The 15684-nt window shown below is 56.6% G+C and overlaps 1 protein-coding gene across 2 annotated transcripts; it reads right to left on the bottom strand.

The window, feature by feature from the left end:
* Positions 1–10410: 10410 nt before the first annotated feature.
* Positions 10411–14600, bottom strand: LOC122701301. Of its 2 annotated transcripts, XM_043914102.1 has the most exons (8): positions 14513–14573; positions 14348–14382; positions 13622–13789; positions 12965–13003; positions 12766–12822; positions 12384–12410; positions 12149–12208; positions 10411–11669 (listed from the first exon to the last, which is right to left on the bottom strand). In XM_043914102.1, the coding sequence occupies exons 3-8, from the start codon at positions 13661–13663 to the stop codon at positions 11355–11357; spliced, it is 540 nt and encodes a 179-aa protein (XP_043770037.1). In that variant the 5' UTR covers positions 13664–13789; positions 14348–14382; positions 14513–14573; the 3' UTR covers positions 10411–11354. The 2 variants fall into 2 exon arrangements, with proteins under 2 accessions (XP_043770037.1, XP_043770038.1); XM_043914103.1 differs by lacking the exon at positions 13622–13789 and having other exon boundaries at positions 14513–14600.
* Between the last annotated feature and the right edge of the window lie 1084 nt (positions 14601–15684).

Genomic DNA, 15684 nt, shown 5'->3' with positions numbered 1-15684 from the left:
TGCCTCTCCCTGAATTCTTTCTGAGCTGAGACATAAAGGACCAGAGTTCCTCGGGTCCCATGAAACACCACCTAGCGCTTTCAAATGGATATCCTATGCTAAATGGAGTACAAAACCTCTTCTTTACAGCAAATAACCACTGAAAACTGCTGTCTCTAATTTGCATGTGCTAGTTAAAAGGTCAAAGAAGTGAGATGACTGACATTTATATAAGTAATATTTCATTGTTTCAGAATTTTCCATAGGAAGAAAGAAACTTGTGCCCAGAATCCTGGGAAATTAAACCCATTGCATTAAAATCACTCCCTCCTATACCGTGGAGGACTGTTTCCTCCATATTATTATTGGATTTTGTTCTGTTATCTCCCGAGTTTATATTGTACATGCACATATCCAGTATCATCGGTCTAAAACTGAAACATTTCTTTGGGAGGGGATATGTTTAGAAAATGTATTTCATGTAACTTGCATTGAAATGGAGAAAAGATTTAAGGTGAAAAAAACTACAACAAACAAGCTCATATGGACATTAAATGGGGAATAAATTTAATGTCAAACCAAAAAAACCTTATTACATGGAGCAACATCTCCATCGTGAGAAGTAGTATATCAGATGTAAGGTCATTATGGAAAAGAAAACATGAAAATAGGCAAGTGGAGGTTGAGCACAGGCTCACTGGAGGACGCAGGGGAAAGTCTGAGAGACTCGCATACTGATGGGGAGGTGAGGCAAGGATAGGGCCAGGAAGTCAAGGCTGCTCAGGGCCTGGCAGGGGGCGGCTCCTTGCAGTGGGGATCTCAGGCCAGAGGGAGGCGATCCAGCCTCAGGCCTGTCAGAGGGACCCCCTGGATGTGAAGGGGAAAGGGTGTGGCCGGAATGGGGCTCTGCCACAAGGAAGGCCAGACAGGCTGCTGTCCTCCTCAGACAGGAAGGGGCAGGCCCAGGAGACAGGGACAGCCTTCCTCCTGGTCTCCTGCCTGCTGGGGCCTGAGCTGACAGCAAGCTGGGTCCCTTAGGATGCTGAGGGCACCAAGATACTAACATCAGGGTCAGGGTCCACCATGCCTCCTCCTGCTGGACCCATAGCCAGCCCTCAGAGGTCCCCCTCACCGAGAATCAGCTCACCGCCCCACCTGACAGGTCTGGAGCGACAGGCAGAGACACTGAGGGAGGCTGACCCACGGAAGCCACCGTGGTCCTTGGGGCCTCCTGGCTTCCAAGCCTCTCCCACAGCCCCGGGTCAGCAGAGCAACCGCCTCCCTGACAGCAGGTCAGCCCTGGAGAAGGAAAACCTGGCCTGATGCTGTGGTGTCCTCCCTGCAGGACAGGCAATGAGGGCAGTTAAAGGACGGGTCAGGGTCAAGGGTGAGCAGGAGGGTAAAGGTCTCTTCAGAAGATGGTTTGCAGGAAGGGGAACGAGCAAGGCCTTCTGGATGAGGTGGGGCTCCTCCAGAACGACCTGGGGCTCCTAGACCTGGATGAGGTTTCCGAAGAGCTGCCCCACAGAGGAGCTGAAACCACTCAGCAATCCCCAGACGGCCTCCACCGCACAGCAGATGGCCTCTAGGATGGCCGCCGCCTTCTCCCACAGCCAGGTCAGCACATCCCAACACCATTGCCGCAGACTCTGCAGAAAGCCCAGGAACCGCCGCCAGGCTCTGGCCCAGATGCTCTCTTCCGGATTCTGGACCTCCAGGGAGGCAGAGACCGAGGGTCTCTGGATTCTGTGGCGTACTTCTTGCCGTACTTCCAGAAGCAAGGCACTGGACTCCTGCTGGGATTCCTGCAGGGATGGGGGGCTGTTCAGGAACCCACCTCGGGCAAGGCAGACTCTGATCCTGCCCTGACCGAGGCCTCCCAGTCCTTGGGAGACACAGAGATTCAGAAACCCAGGAAAGGAAACTGCCTGATTTCCAGCCAACAGCTCCGCAGATACAAGGACTCCTCCCAGAGACTGGGCCTGGCCCCTCGGTTCCCTTCGAAGAACAAACCCTGATGCTTGGTTGTACCTGCCTGTAGGTGGTTGGCCTCTGAACCCAGCACCAGGCCCACGGGGCTCATCAGGCAGGAAGCTGAGTCCAGGGCTCTGGCCCCCGTGCGCTGAGTGGGGAGGCCAATGCCAGCAAGGCTGCACCACCTGAGATTTCAGGGACCCCCTTCACCCCCCACTCCAGGGAGCTCTGTGCACACGTGCCAGCACCAAGGACAAGAGAAGCCAGAGGGGACGGGAAGGAAGGCGCTGAGACAGTGGCTCCAACTCACTGGAAGGTTCTCTTGAATGTGACCTTCCAGGTATTCCACGATGTCCTTGATGAGTGCCTCCTGGGGAGAGGAGGTATGCAGTCTGTACTCCCGCCCCGCTGCTGAGGTCAGGGGTCCCCACTGCCGACCCCTGTGCATCCGGGTGAGTCTGAAGGGGGCCAGGGCCCCAGACCCCATACCCTGGCTGATCCAACTCTGAGGACTACCCTTAGCAGGGGGCAAGGGCCAAACTCACCTCCATCTCTCCTTGGGCTGCCTCCACCTGTTGAGATAAAAGCACTCTGTTTAAAACACCCCCACCCTGTCTCACTTTCACCTGAACCCCAAGCCCCAGCTGGTTCTCATCTCTGCCCAGTCACCCCAATACCTAACCCTCAACCCGGGGACCATGCGTCTGGCATTCCTGCCCTGCCCTCGTTGCCCTGTGGTCCGGACACCTCCCTCAGCATCCCTGGGCCTCCGTATCCACTCCCTGTGCACTCACCTGCCACACAGGTGTGCGTTTGTCCAGTGAAAGGACTGGGTGCTGAGCTGTGACCCTCATCATCACCGTGACTGTGACCCCACCCCACCTCCCTCAACCTGGGGAGGGTTCGGGGGTGGGCCACACTGACCCACCTGTGCTTCTTCTGGTTGATTTTCCAGCAAATCACAGAACTGATCCAAATTGGTGTGCTGTGAACACAGAGGGATTTGAGTAAAAGAAGCTCGATTCTTCTCCCTGCTGGATCCCAAGTGGGCAAGGACGTTCTCGGCTTCGCCCAGAAGAACCCAGGCCTCCCGAGCCCCCAGCTATATGTGGAGATGAGCTTCTTACCATTTGTTTCCTGAGAGAAGCCACGTCATTTGGGACTCCCTGTGGAGGAAACAGTGAAACTCAGGCTTCTGACCTTGTAACCACTGAGACCTGTTTTACACGCACACACACTCACCCAAGGATGCCCCTTGCCCTGGAGTAGGCGGGTCAACATGGTGCCCAGATGCCCAGCCCTCCGTGGCCCCGCTGAGACCTCACCAGGGAGGAGCTGGCACTGTCCTGTCCTGTCTGAGCCGCTGACGGTGACAGCGGCCAGTCTTCCCGACCTCTGACCCTGCAGACCCCCGGCCCCAGCCCCTTCCCCTCCATACACTTGATGAATCATGGAGATGCCCCACTGACCCCTCGGGAGACTCCACATAACGGCGGGAATCTGGCATGTCCCCGCTGCCCACTTGGACCTTGGGGGTCAGTCCGGCTCACAGTGCGTGCAGGGCTCCCATCTGCACACCCTGTGTCCGGGGGCCCAACCTGTCAGCCCCGCATCACATGTGACTGGGCAGGGAAACACCTCGCGGGTCCGGGGGACACTCAGCTGCCAGCATCGTCCTCTCACTGCGCCCGAGCACTCGGCCTGGGTCACCCGTGATGACCAATCCCAGATCCCGGTGTTCCATGGCCCAGAGCCCCTGAGCATCTGGTCACCCTCAGAATTGAGACGGGGGATTGGTACAGAGGGCGGAGGGCACCCCAAAGGGAACGAATAGACTCTGAGCTCAGCATGGCTTCAGCTGCTGATCCGGGCCCTGAGAGAAATGCTTTCAGTGTCCAGGAACATGTGGTCAGGCCCCGCCACACGGGGGTTTCCAGGCTATCCTAAGGATCGGGGTGGGGTTGGGGTGTTTTCCCTTGTGGTCCAGTGGCCAAGGCTCCCAGCACTCAGTGTAGGGGGGTTCGTTCCAACCCTGGCCAGGGAACTAGACCCCACACCCTGCAACTAAGATCCCTGAGACAAAAGAAATTCAATAAATACGAATAAGCATTAGAAAGAGGCTGAGGATGGCTGAAAACTCTGACACCGCATACGCTCCATGTCTAACTGCCCCATGGGCATGACGACTCTAATTCCTACACTCACCCTGGTCCATTGCTCCTTCCTCGGTCCCAACAGAGGCCCCCACACTGAGCTGCCCCCAAAACCGACCTCCCAGCAGGAGCCCCAGCCCCACAGCCAGGACGGGCTACAGAAGGAAGTGGCTCAGAACAACAGGAAACTAGCGTGTTTGCCACCAATTATCCAGATATTCAGGATGGTGACAGCAGAGCGTTCGACCAGGAACATTGTGAGACTGGGTGCTTTGCTGGCACAGGTCGCATGTTCTGACCCTCTTCTTCCCCAGTGGGAAGGAAGTGGCAACCCGCTCCAGCATCTCTGCCTGAATCCCACGGACCGGGGAGCCTGGTGGGCTATAGTCCCCGGGTTCGCAAAGAGTCTGAGTGACTCACACTTTCACTTTCCCCAGGGACCACCCCAGCACCCAGGGAGCCTAGGACACATCTGCTGTTCGCAGAGCAGTCAGCAGGGCTGGGGCTGAGCTGCTGGGAGCAGGGACAGACTGCAAATGAGACCCCAGGCCCACTCTCCCCTCATCCCTCGTAGTCACTCACCTTAGCGAAGCACATGGTGGCTTAGGGTCCTCCCTCTGGGACCTGGTGGAGGAAGAGTGGGAGGAACAGTGCTTCAGAGAAGCAGGCTCGCCCACCGCCCTGGACTGTCCTCCACCTGCAGGTCTCCCGCACCCCCACGCCCCACTCCCCAGAGCCCCTCACCTGAGATCCTGCACCCAGAGCTCTGGCTGAGCACTGCCCGCTGTTCCTGAGAGCCAGCGACTTAAAAACTGGCCAGGGAGGGGCGGAGAGGGTGAATCCCTGCTAGGGAGGAGCCAGGGTCAGCTGTGTCTGTTTGAGACAGAAAGTGAGACAGAAACTGAAGCAGAAACGGGGGCGGGGGAGACAGAAGGAGGGGAAGACATGGAGCCAGAGGTCTGAGGGGCCACGGCGGGGAGGGCGTGTCCCTTACACTCGGAGTCCCAGGTCAGGGCCCTCCTCCCTGAGCTGTTTTGGGAGCCCTGAGCCCAATTTGGGCTGCATCCCCCCACCATCAGCTTGAGTGCAGGGAGGGACGGGGCAGTGTCCAGAATTGGGACCATAGTTTGAGGAAGCTTCAGGGGGAGCCGACCAGGGCCCTGGATCAGACTGCACCCCACTCCACATCCAGAGAAGCTTCTGTAGCCGCCCTGCCCTCAGGAAGTCACAGGACCTGCAGGGAGCCTGAGCTGGAGACTCTCCGCGGGGCCCCGGCACCCAGGGCAGGGGCCGGGCCTGTGTGCCTGACACACAGGATGTGTCCCCTCTGAAGGCGCTGAAGCGAGCCTTGCTGACCGTCTGGGCCCCGCTCACCAGGGTCTCCTGAGCCCTGCTCGGGCCCCCAGTCCTCAGGCACCATGGCAGGGGTCTCCCTGGCCCTGGCCATCCCCACAGGGCCTGACTCTCACAGCCTGGCCCACCTCCCCTGAGACCACAGCCCCTCACAGCCCAACACAGCCATGGCCTTGCCTCTGTCTTAGAGACCCAGGGCCGCCATAACAAAGAGCCACAGACCCGGTCTCAGCCACACACATTTATTCTCACAGTGGAGCCTAGAAATTGAAATCAAGGCGTCAGCAACTAGTGGTTGCTCTGAGAGCCCTGAGGGAAGCATGTGTCCCAGGCTTCTCTCCTAGGCGTGCAGACGGCTGTCTCCAGGTCTACATGGCACCCTCCCTAGACAAGTATCTGTCTCCTAATTCCCCATTTTCATCAGGTCACCAGTCATAATGGATTAGGGCCCACCCTAACCACCTCATGCTAACCTGATTCCCTGTAAAGACCACCTCCAGATGCTGGTGGTTAGGACTTCATTGTGTGAATTTAGGACAACACGATTCAGTGTCTCATATTCTTGAAGAGGAACCGCCCTCCTGATGGGCCACCTGTGTGCACCCCATGGGGACAAACCTACGAATCCCACTCCTCAGGGAAAGTCTCTCTTGGGTCCACCAGACCCCAGCCGGCATCCCCTGCCCCTTAGGAGCCCGTTCAGTTGTCTGAACCTCCCTTCCCACACCCAGGAGGTCCAGATCCTTCCCTGAGCCAGCTCAGAACTCCAGGGTAGGAGGGAGACCACAGAGCCGCTCTTGCTTCAGCTGCAGGCTTCCCTGGTGGCTCAGAGGGTAGAGGATCCACCTACAATGAGGGAGATCTGGGTTCGATCCCTGGGTCGGGAATATCCCCCTGGAGAAAGAAACCCACTCCAGGATCTTGGCCCGGAGAATCCCACGGACTGCATCGTCCATGGATGGGGTCACAGAGTCAGACACGGCGGAGTGGTTTTCACTTGCTTCAGCTGCACACCTCATTTCCAGGTCTTACCTCCGGTGATCCGGCTCCCTGAGAGGTGACACCGGGCACCTCCACATCTGTCTCAGGAAGGCCACCTCCTGAAAGGCCTTTCGTGTCTCACTGTGGGCTGAACCCTTTTCTTTATGGAGTTTTGGTGAGATATAATTCACATGTCATACAATTCACCCAGGAAAGTGCCTAATTCAATGCACAGTACTACTCAACCATCACCACCGAAAATTTCAGAACACTTTTATCATCTCAAGAAACCATCCTGCACCCCTAAGCCAGCATCCTCCAGGGCCCACCACCAGGCAATCCCTAAGTCTGTTTTTAACTTTCTGAGCTACCACTAGACGATTTCCCGAGGCTTTCCTGGTAGCTGAGTGGTAGAGTCCGCCTGCAATGCGAGAGATCCAGGTTCAATCCATGAGTCAGGAAAGATCCCCGGGAGGAGGACATGGCAACCCACTCCAATATTCTTGCCTGGAAAACCCCATGGACAGGGGAGCCTGGAGGGCTCTAGTCTATGGGGCCATGGAGACAGCATTGAGCGTGCACGCACACACACAAGGGTAGTAAATGTTTTCTGGCTCCATGCCCTTACCACATGAATCATTTGCAATTTTTTTGCCCCCATTCTGTGGGTTGTCTTTTTTTTTCTGGTGCTGCCCTTTGAAATACAAAGTTTTATGTCTATATATTTTAATAATTTGTATCATTTATTTCCGATTCTTTTAATAACATATCAATGCGATGTGGCATTTTTGTGAAGCAGGCTTCATGAAGTCTGAGAGGCTGGAGAAGTGTCCACTGTTGCAGTGAGAGGAACCTCAAATGTCACATGGGACATCCCTCTCTGGGCCCCTCCAACCAACTTTTGGTTGCTCCCCCAGCTCATTCTCAACCACCCTGTCCCCCATCAATGATGGATTCCAGCCTCTTCTGTAAAGTAGTGATTCGGGTCTGTCCCATTCCTGCCACCAAACTTCAGTCTCTGGCTCCATCACTGCTCCAAGAAAGGCTTTTCTCTCCTGTTATTTTTATTGTCCTGCTTCAGGGCTGACAAGCTTTGTGAATACAGGTTTCCTCCTCCTCATACTTAGAAAGGGTCCTGACAGAGGCCCAGAGGGCTTCTGGTGCCTTTGAATTCCCAGGTCCCTGGCTGGTTGAAGACACCTGGCTGTCATCCTCCTTCTGGACTGGTTGTGACCACGCTGGGCTCCATGCCCCCTGGGTCAGCTCTGGGCAGCACTGTGGGCCCGCTGAGCCTGGGTGACACATTAAGAAATGGTGGGTATGTGACTCCACCCATGGGGGTTGAACCTCTCTCACCCAGGCCATGAGCTGGGCTCTGTAAACACAGGAAGAGGTTACAGAACTTGGCAGAGACACAGAAAAGCCACAAGACAGATGCATCTGCTGGCCCGGCTCCCTTGCACAGGAGGACCACTCCCCACTCCCACCACCCCAGGTTGTTCAAATGCAGATTCCTGTCCCCAGACCCTAGTGTAGATTCAGAGTGAGGACATGGAATCTGCACTTTAAAGTTTCCACGGTCATTCTCTCTCTCTCTTTTTGCTTTTTTTTGGCAAGATCAGGCGACTTGAGGGATCTTATCTCTGAGACTAGAAATTTCACTCAGGCCATGAAAGTGAAAGCACCTGATTCTAACTAGTGGACCACCAGGCAACACCCTTCATGGGTCATCCTATGTGGGTATTCCATTAGCAGATTTGCAGAGGCACTGGTTTTTAGATGCTGAATTCTGTGATGAGCCTGGGGTCGGGAATGGTCAATGAGGTGGCTCACGTTCCACGCACACATCACCCAGGAACATTGAGGAAGCAGTGACCCCGGACAGAGAAGGGACCAGTCCCCTGTCGTCCCACCCGCATGAGCTGATGGGAGCCAAGCAGTTCCCGAGTGGGCGGCAGGGGCTCAGGTGTGGATGGGGGGGAGAGGTGTTTCAGGTGCAGGAGGGCGTCCCCCTGAGACTGGGCAGTTCTGGTTCCAGTGTGCTGAACGGAGAGAAGGTGCACGAGGCCGACTGTGGAGCATCATCTACGTGTGACCAGTGATACCACCCAGGACGTGGGGCCGGGCGATCAGGGGTGGTCTCAGGGCTGATGTGGGGTCCCCAGCAAGGTGGGGTGCTTGGGATTTCACAGACGCAGAACAGGGAGACAAACATCACAGAGGGCCTGGAGAGTCAGGCTGGGGTTCAGCGTCCCGGCATGGGCAGTGGGGCCCGTCTCTAAAGACCCAAACAGCTTGGCACGGCTGTTGACAGGAGGGGCCTGGGCTGCCTGGCGCACAGCCGGGGCCTTCAGGAGGGAATGAAGGCCGTCTGGGCGCTGAGCCCTCTGGCCCCTCGATCCTAAGCGAACTGGCTGGTGTCTCCTGCCCTGGCCGGCCCCACAGGGCTTGTCGCTCACAGCCTGGCCAGCCTCCTTGCTGAGGCAACAGCCTCGCACAGCCCAGCACCTCCATGGCCTTCTCGTACGTCTTCCAGGCCCAGGGCCACCATAACAAAGAACCCCAGACCCGTGTATCAACAACAGACATTTCTTCTCTCACAGTGCAGCCTAGAAGTGGAAGTCAAGGTGTCAGCAGGTATGGTTCCCCTGAGAGCCCTGAGGGAAGCCTGTCTTCCAGGTCTCTGCTAGGCTGGTAGATCGCCATCTCCACGTCAACACGGCATCCTCTCCAGACATGTATGTGTCTCCTAATCCCCCATTTTCATAAGGTCAGCAGTCACAATGGATTAGGGCCCACCCTGAGGACCTCGTTTACCTTGATTCCTTGTAAAGACCACCTCTAGATGACATCCTCCATTCAGAGGACTTCAGGATAGGAATTTGGGGGGCAGCTGGATTTGGAAAGTAGAGGTGTTTCTCGGGCACAGCTGGAAGGGAAAGCTCTGAGCCTGGGGCTGGGAGCTTTAGTCATCTACGTGTTGGAACACAGAGCTACGGGAGTCCCCACATGTCACAGGTTTAAGTTTACGACTCCTGCAAAACTCCTGGGAAGAGCGTTTCTGGGAGAAAGGATAGGTCAGTTACAAGACTGCGTAACTGGGAGAATCCCCAGCATGGATGGCACTGGTGGCCAAGGGTCTGACTGCTAATGAAGGAGATGCAGGAGACCTGGGTTCAATCCCTGGGCTCGGAAGATCCCTTGGAGAAGGAAATGACACGCCACTCCAGTATCCTTGCCTAGGAAATCCCAGGGACAGAGGGACCTGGTGGGCACAGTCCATGGGGCTGCAGGGGCGAACACATTTGAGCCACAGCACACAGCATATCAAGGCGTTATCGCTTCCTGAGCCCCACCCATGTGCCAGGCAGTGTGGTGGGGCATTGAGGGGCCCTGGCTTGAAATAGAGGGGCAGGGCTGCCCTGGACTGTAGCCTGCCAGCCTCCTTTTGCCTCTCCGTGAATTCTTTCTGAGCTGAGACATAAAGGACCAGAGTTCCTCGGGTCCCATGAAACACCACCTAGCAGTTTCAAATGGATATCCTATGCTAAATGGAGTACAAAACCTCTTCTTTACAGCAAATAACCACTGAAAACTGCTGTCTCTAATTTGCATGTGCTAGTTAAAAGGTCAAAGAAGTGAGATGACTGACATTTACATAAGTAATATTTCTTTGTTTCAGAATTTTCCATAGGAAGAAAGAAACTTGTGCCCAGAATCTTGGGAAATTACACCCATTGAATTAAAATCACTTCCTCCTGCACCATGGAGGACTGTTTCCTCCATATTTTTCTTGGATTATGTTCTGTTATCTCCCGAGTTTATATTGTACATGCACATATCAAATATCATTGGTCAAACCCTGAAACATTTCTTTGAGAGGGGAAATGTTTAGAAAGTGTATTTCATGTAACTTGCATTGAAATGAGAAATGATTTAATCTAAAAACAACAACAAAAACAAACTCATGTTGATGTTGAAATGGGGAAGAAATTTAATGTCAAACCAAAAAACCTTACTACTTATATCAACTGAGTAACATCTCCAGCGAGAGAAGTAGTATATCAGATGTAAGGTCATTATGGAAAAGAAAACATGGAAATAGGCAAGTGGAGGTTGAGCACAGGCTCACTGGAGGATGCAGGGGAAAGTCTGAGAGACTCGCATACTGATGGGGAGGTGAGGCAAGGACAGGGCCAGGAAGTCAAGGCTGCTCAGGGCCTGGCAGGGGCGGCTCCTTGCAGTGGGGATCTCAGGCCAGAGGGAGGCGGTCCAGCCTCAGGCCTGTCAGAGGGACCCCCTGGATGTGAAGGGGGAAGGGTGTGGCCGGAATGGGGCTCTGTCACAAGGAACACCCAGACAGGCTGCTGTCCTCCTCAGACAGGAAGGGGCAGGCCCAGGAGACAGGGACAGCCTTCCTCCTGGTCTCCTGCCTGCTGGGGCGGGAGCTGACAGCAAGCTGCGTCCCTTAAAATGCTGAGGGCACCAAAATACTAACGTCAGGGTCAAGGTCCACCACTGCCTCCTCCTGCTGGACCCACAGCCGGCCCTCAGGGGTCCCCCTCACCGAGAATCAGCTCACCGCCCCATCTGACAGGTCTGGAGCGACAGGCAGAGACACTGAGCGGGGCTGACCACGTGGTCCTTGGGGCCTCCTGGCTTCCAAGCCTCTCCCACAGCCCCGGGTCAGCAGAGCAACCCCTTCCCTGACAGCAGGTCAGCCCTGGAGAAGGAAAACCTGGCCTGATGCTGTGGTGTCCTCCCTGCAGGACAGGCGGTGAGGGCAGTTAAAGGACGGGTCAGGGTCAAGGGTGAGCAGGAGGGTAAAGGTCGCTTGAGAAGATGTTTTCCAGGAAGGGGAACGTGCAAGGCCTTCTGGATGAGGTGGGGCTCCTCCAGAACGACCTGGGGCTCCTAGACCTGGATGAGGTTTCCGAAGAGCTGCCCCACAGAGAAGCTGAAACCACTCAGCAATCCCCAGACGGCCTCCACCGCACTGCAGATGGCCTCTAGGATGGCCGCTGCCGTCTCCCGCAGCCAGGTCAGCACATCCCAACACCGCTGCTTCAGACTCTGCAGAAAGCCCAGGAACCGCCGCAGGGCTCTGGCCCAGATGCTCTCTTCCGGATTCTGGACCTCCAGGGAGGCAGAGACCGAGCGTCTCTGGATTCTGCGGCGTACTTCTTGCCTTGCTTCCAGAAGCAAGGCACTGGACTCCTGCTGGGATTCCTGCAGGGATGGGGGGCTGTTCAGGAACCCGCCCCTGGCAAGGCAGACTCTGATCCTGCCCTGACTGAGGCCTCCCAGTCCTTGGGAGACGCTGGGATTCAGAAACCCTCGAAAGGAAACTGCGTGCCTTCCTGCCAACAGCTCCACAGACACAAGGACTTCTCCCAGAGACTGGGCCTGGCCCCTCGGTTCCCTTCGAAGAACAAACCCTGATGCTTGGTTGTACCTGCCTGTAGGTGGTTGGCCTCTGAACCCAGCACCATGCCCACAGGGCTCATCAGGCAGGAAGCTGAGTCCAGGGCTCTGGCCCCCGTGCGCTGAGTGGGGAGGCTGATACCAGCAAGGCTGCACCACCTGAGATTTCAGGGACCCCCTTCACCCCCAACTCCAGGGAGCTCTGTGCACACGTGCCAGCACCAAGGACAAGAGAGGCCAGAGGGGAGGGGAAGGAAGGCGCTGAGACAGTGGCTCCAACTCACTGGAAGGTTCTCTTGAATGTGATCTCCCAGGTATTCCACGATGTCCTCGCTGAGTGCCTCCTGGGGAGAGGAGGTGTGCAGTCTGTACTCCCGCCTCGCTGCTGAGGTCAGGGGTCCCCACTGCCGCCCCCCGTGCATCCAGGTGAGTCTGAAGGGAGCCAGGGCCCCAGACCCCATACCCTGGCTGATCAAACTCTGAGGAGTACTCTTAGCAGGGGGCAAGGTCCAAACTCACCTCCATCTCTCCTTGGGCTGCCTCCACCTGTTGAGAAAAAAGCACTCTGTTTAAAACACCCCCACCCTGTCTCACTTTCACCTGAACCCCAAGCCCCAGCTAGTTCTCATCTCTGCCCAGTCACCCCAATAACTAACCCTCAACCCGGGGACCATGCGTCTGGCATGCCTGCCCTGCCCTCGTTGCCCTGGGGTCCGGACACCTCCCTCAGCATCCCTGGGCCTCCGTATCCCTTCCTGTGCACTCACCTGCCACACAGGTGTGCGTTTGTCCAGTGAAAGGACTGGGCGCTGAGCTGTGACCCTCATCATCACCGTGACTGTGACCCCACCCCACCTCCCTCAACCTGGGGAGGGTTCGGGGGTGGGCCACACTGACCTACCTGTGCTTCTTCTGGTTGATTTCTCATCTCAGGACAGAAATAATCCACATGGCTGTGCTGTGAACAGAGAGGGATTTGAGTAAAAGAAGCTCGGTTCTTCTCCCTGCTGGGTCCCAAGTTGGCCAGAATGTTCTCTTCTTCACCCAGCAGAACCCAGGCCTCCCGAGCCCACAGATATACGTGGAGATGAGCTTCTTACCATTTGGGCCCTGAGAGAAGCCACGTCATTTGGGACTCCCTGTGGAGGAAACCATGAATCTCAGGCTTCGGACCTTGTAACCACCGAGACCTGTTTTACACGCACACACACTCACCCAAGGATGCCCCTTGCCCTGGAGTAGGCGGGTCAGCATGGTGCCCAGATGCCCAGCCCTCCGTGGCCCTGGGGGGTCAGTGCGGCTCACAGTGCATGCAGGGCTCCCATCTGCACACCCTGTGTCCGGGGGCCCATCCTGTCATCCCCGCATCACACACGACTGGGCAGGGAAACACCTTGCGGGTCTGGGGGACACTCAGCTGCCCGCATCGTCCTCTCACTGCGCCTGAGCACTCAGCCTGGGTCACCCCTGATGACCACTCTTGGATCCCGGTGTTCCATGGCCCAGAGCCCCTGAGCATCTGGTCACCCTCAGAACTCAGGTGGGGGAGTGGGGCAGAGGGCGGAGGGCTCCCCAAAGGGAAAGAATAGACTCAGCTCAGCGTGGCTTCAGCTCCTGATCCAGGCCCTGAGAGCAATGCCTTCAGTTTCCAGAAAAACACCACACGCCTCTACCCCCGGGTTTCCAGGCTGTAGAAAGGGTCCCCAGGGACGACTGATTCCTCTGACCCGGACACCCTCCATGTGCAGCTCCCTCACCAGAATGTCGACTCTAATTCCTAAAGTGACTCCTCTGTCCATGACTCTGGTTCCTCAGTCCTCTCAGCCCAGAATGGCCCACTAGGACCTCCACAGAGCTGCTGCCATACCTGTCCTCTAGCAGGAACGCCGCCCCAGAGCCAGGACCCGCTGCGTGAGGAACGGGATCTAGGACGGGGGGAGTGTGGGGGAGAATGGGTACATGTGTATGTATGGCTGAGTCCCTTCGCTGACCACCTGAGACTATCACAGCTGTGTTAATCATCTCTATTCCCACACAAAATTAAAAGTTAAAATAGAGAGAGCGAGAGAGAACGAGACAGAGAGAGAGAAATCTTTGTGCACAAACCCTTTTAGAAATGGAGAGACAATAAATAGTTGAAGTCCAGCTGAGAACTTTCCAAAAGAAATAAAGGAGAGGGCTCAGAGCAACAGGCGTCTATATGGTCTGTGTCAGTAACTGTTTGGAATGTCGGGTTAGAGACAGCAGAGCACACCCCTCCGCCCCGGATCGCTGTGAGAGAGGACCCTGTCGGCTGCATGGGTCACAGGCCTTCAAGCCCAAGTCTCCCGGGAAGGTCCCTCACTTCAGCCCAGGGAGGGTGGGACAGAGGGAAGTGCAAGTGGCCCAGTCAGCAGGGGTGGAGGATGGCCTGATGGAAGAGGGGACAGGGGAAATAGGAGACGCCAGGGCCCAACCTTCCCCCGTCTCCTGCCCTCACTCACCCTGGCGTTAGCCATGCTGCTCCAGGGTTCGGCTACTGTAACGCAGTGGGAGGAAGGGTGTGAGGAAAAGTGTTCTGGAGAAGCAGGGTCGCCCACCACCCTGGAGCATGTTCTGCCTGCAGGTCTCCCCTCTTCCCTCAGCCCAGGCGCCCCGCAGCCCCTCACCTGAGACCCTGCGGCAGAGCCCCAGCTAGCAGTCCACTGCTGAGCCGCCCGGACTCAGTGTCCCCCGAGAGTCAGAGACTTCAGGGCAGAGGAGGGAGGGGTGGGGAGGGTGGAACCATCGCAGAGCAGAGAAAGCGGGCTGGGCGGGGGTTTGTGTTTGTGTGTGTTTGACAGAAATAGAACTAGAGCAGGGCCAAGACAGAAGGAAGGCAAGATGGGGTGACGAGAGTTCTGAGGGGCCAGGGTGGGGAGGGTGTGTCCCTTACACTCAGGATCCCTGGTCAGGCCCCTCCTCCCTGAGCTGGGACGGGATCTCTGAGCCCAGCTAGGGCCTCAGCCCCACCCGTCAACCTGAGGGCAGGGAGGGCCGGGGAAAGTCCAGACTTGGGACAGCACGTTGAGGAAGGTTGCGGAGCTCCAGAAAAGGATGTCAACCAGCTGGGAGTTAAGATAAAGGGGAAGGCGACCAGGGCTCTCGAACAGTCTGCACCCCACTCCACATCCAGAGAAGCTTCTGTAGCCGCCCTGCCCTCAGGAAGTCACAGGACCTGCAAGGGCCCTGAGGTGGAGACTCTCCCTGGGGCCCCGGCACCCAGGGCAGGGGCCGGGCCTGTGGGCCTGACACGCAGGATGGAGCCCAGGAGGGTCTGAAGGGAGCCTTACGGACCAACTGACCCCAATGACCAGGGTCTCCTGAGCCCCATGGGGGGCCCTTCAATCCCAAGCTCCAGTTGTGGGGTCTCTCTGGCCCTGGCCATCCCCAAAGGGCCTGACTCTCACAGCCTGGCCCACCTCCCTCTGAGACTACAGCCCCTCACAGCCCAACACAGCCATGGCCTTGCATCTGTCTTAGAGATCCCAGGGCCTCCATAACAAAGAGCCAAGACCCGGGTCTCAGCAACACACGTTTGTTCTCTCCCGGCGGATCCAAGGCTCACTGTGTGTCAGGGTGTGTGTGTCTGTCAGGGTGTGTGTGTCTGTGTGTGTCTGTCTGTCTGTCTGTCGGGGGGTGTGTGTGTGTATGTTGTGGGGGAAAGGCAGCTATTAGAGCCAACTGTGGGCAAGGTCAACGAGTCTCACCCTGGAGTGATTTCTCCTCTCGAGTCTACCCGCGTGTTCAGTACAATATCCTCCAGTGTATTCGCCTGTTTAATTAAAATTGAATAAAACTT

This window comes from Cervus elaphus, chromosome 10 (genome assembly GCF_910594005.1).
Source record: "Cervus elaphus chromosome 10, mCerEla1.1, whole genome shotgun sequence".
NCBI lineage: Eukaryota > Metazoa > Chordata > Mammalia > Artiodactyla > Cervidae > Cervus > Cervus elaphus.
Note: the sequence above shows the minus strand (reverse complement) of the source record. Positions and strands in the feature narration are given on the sequence as shown.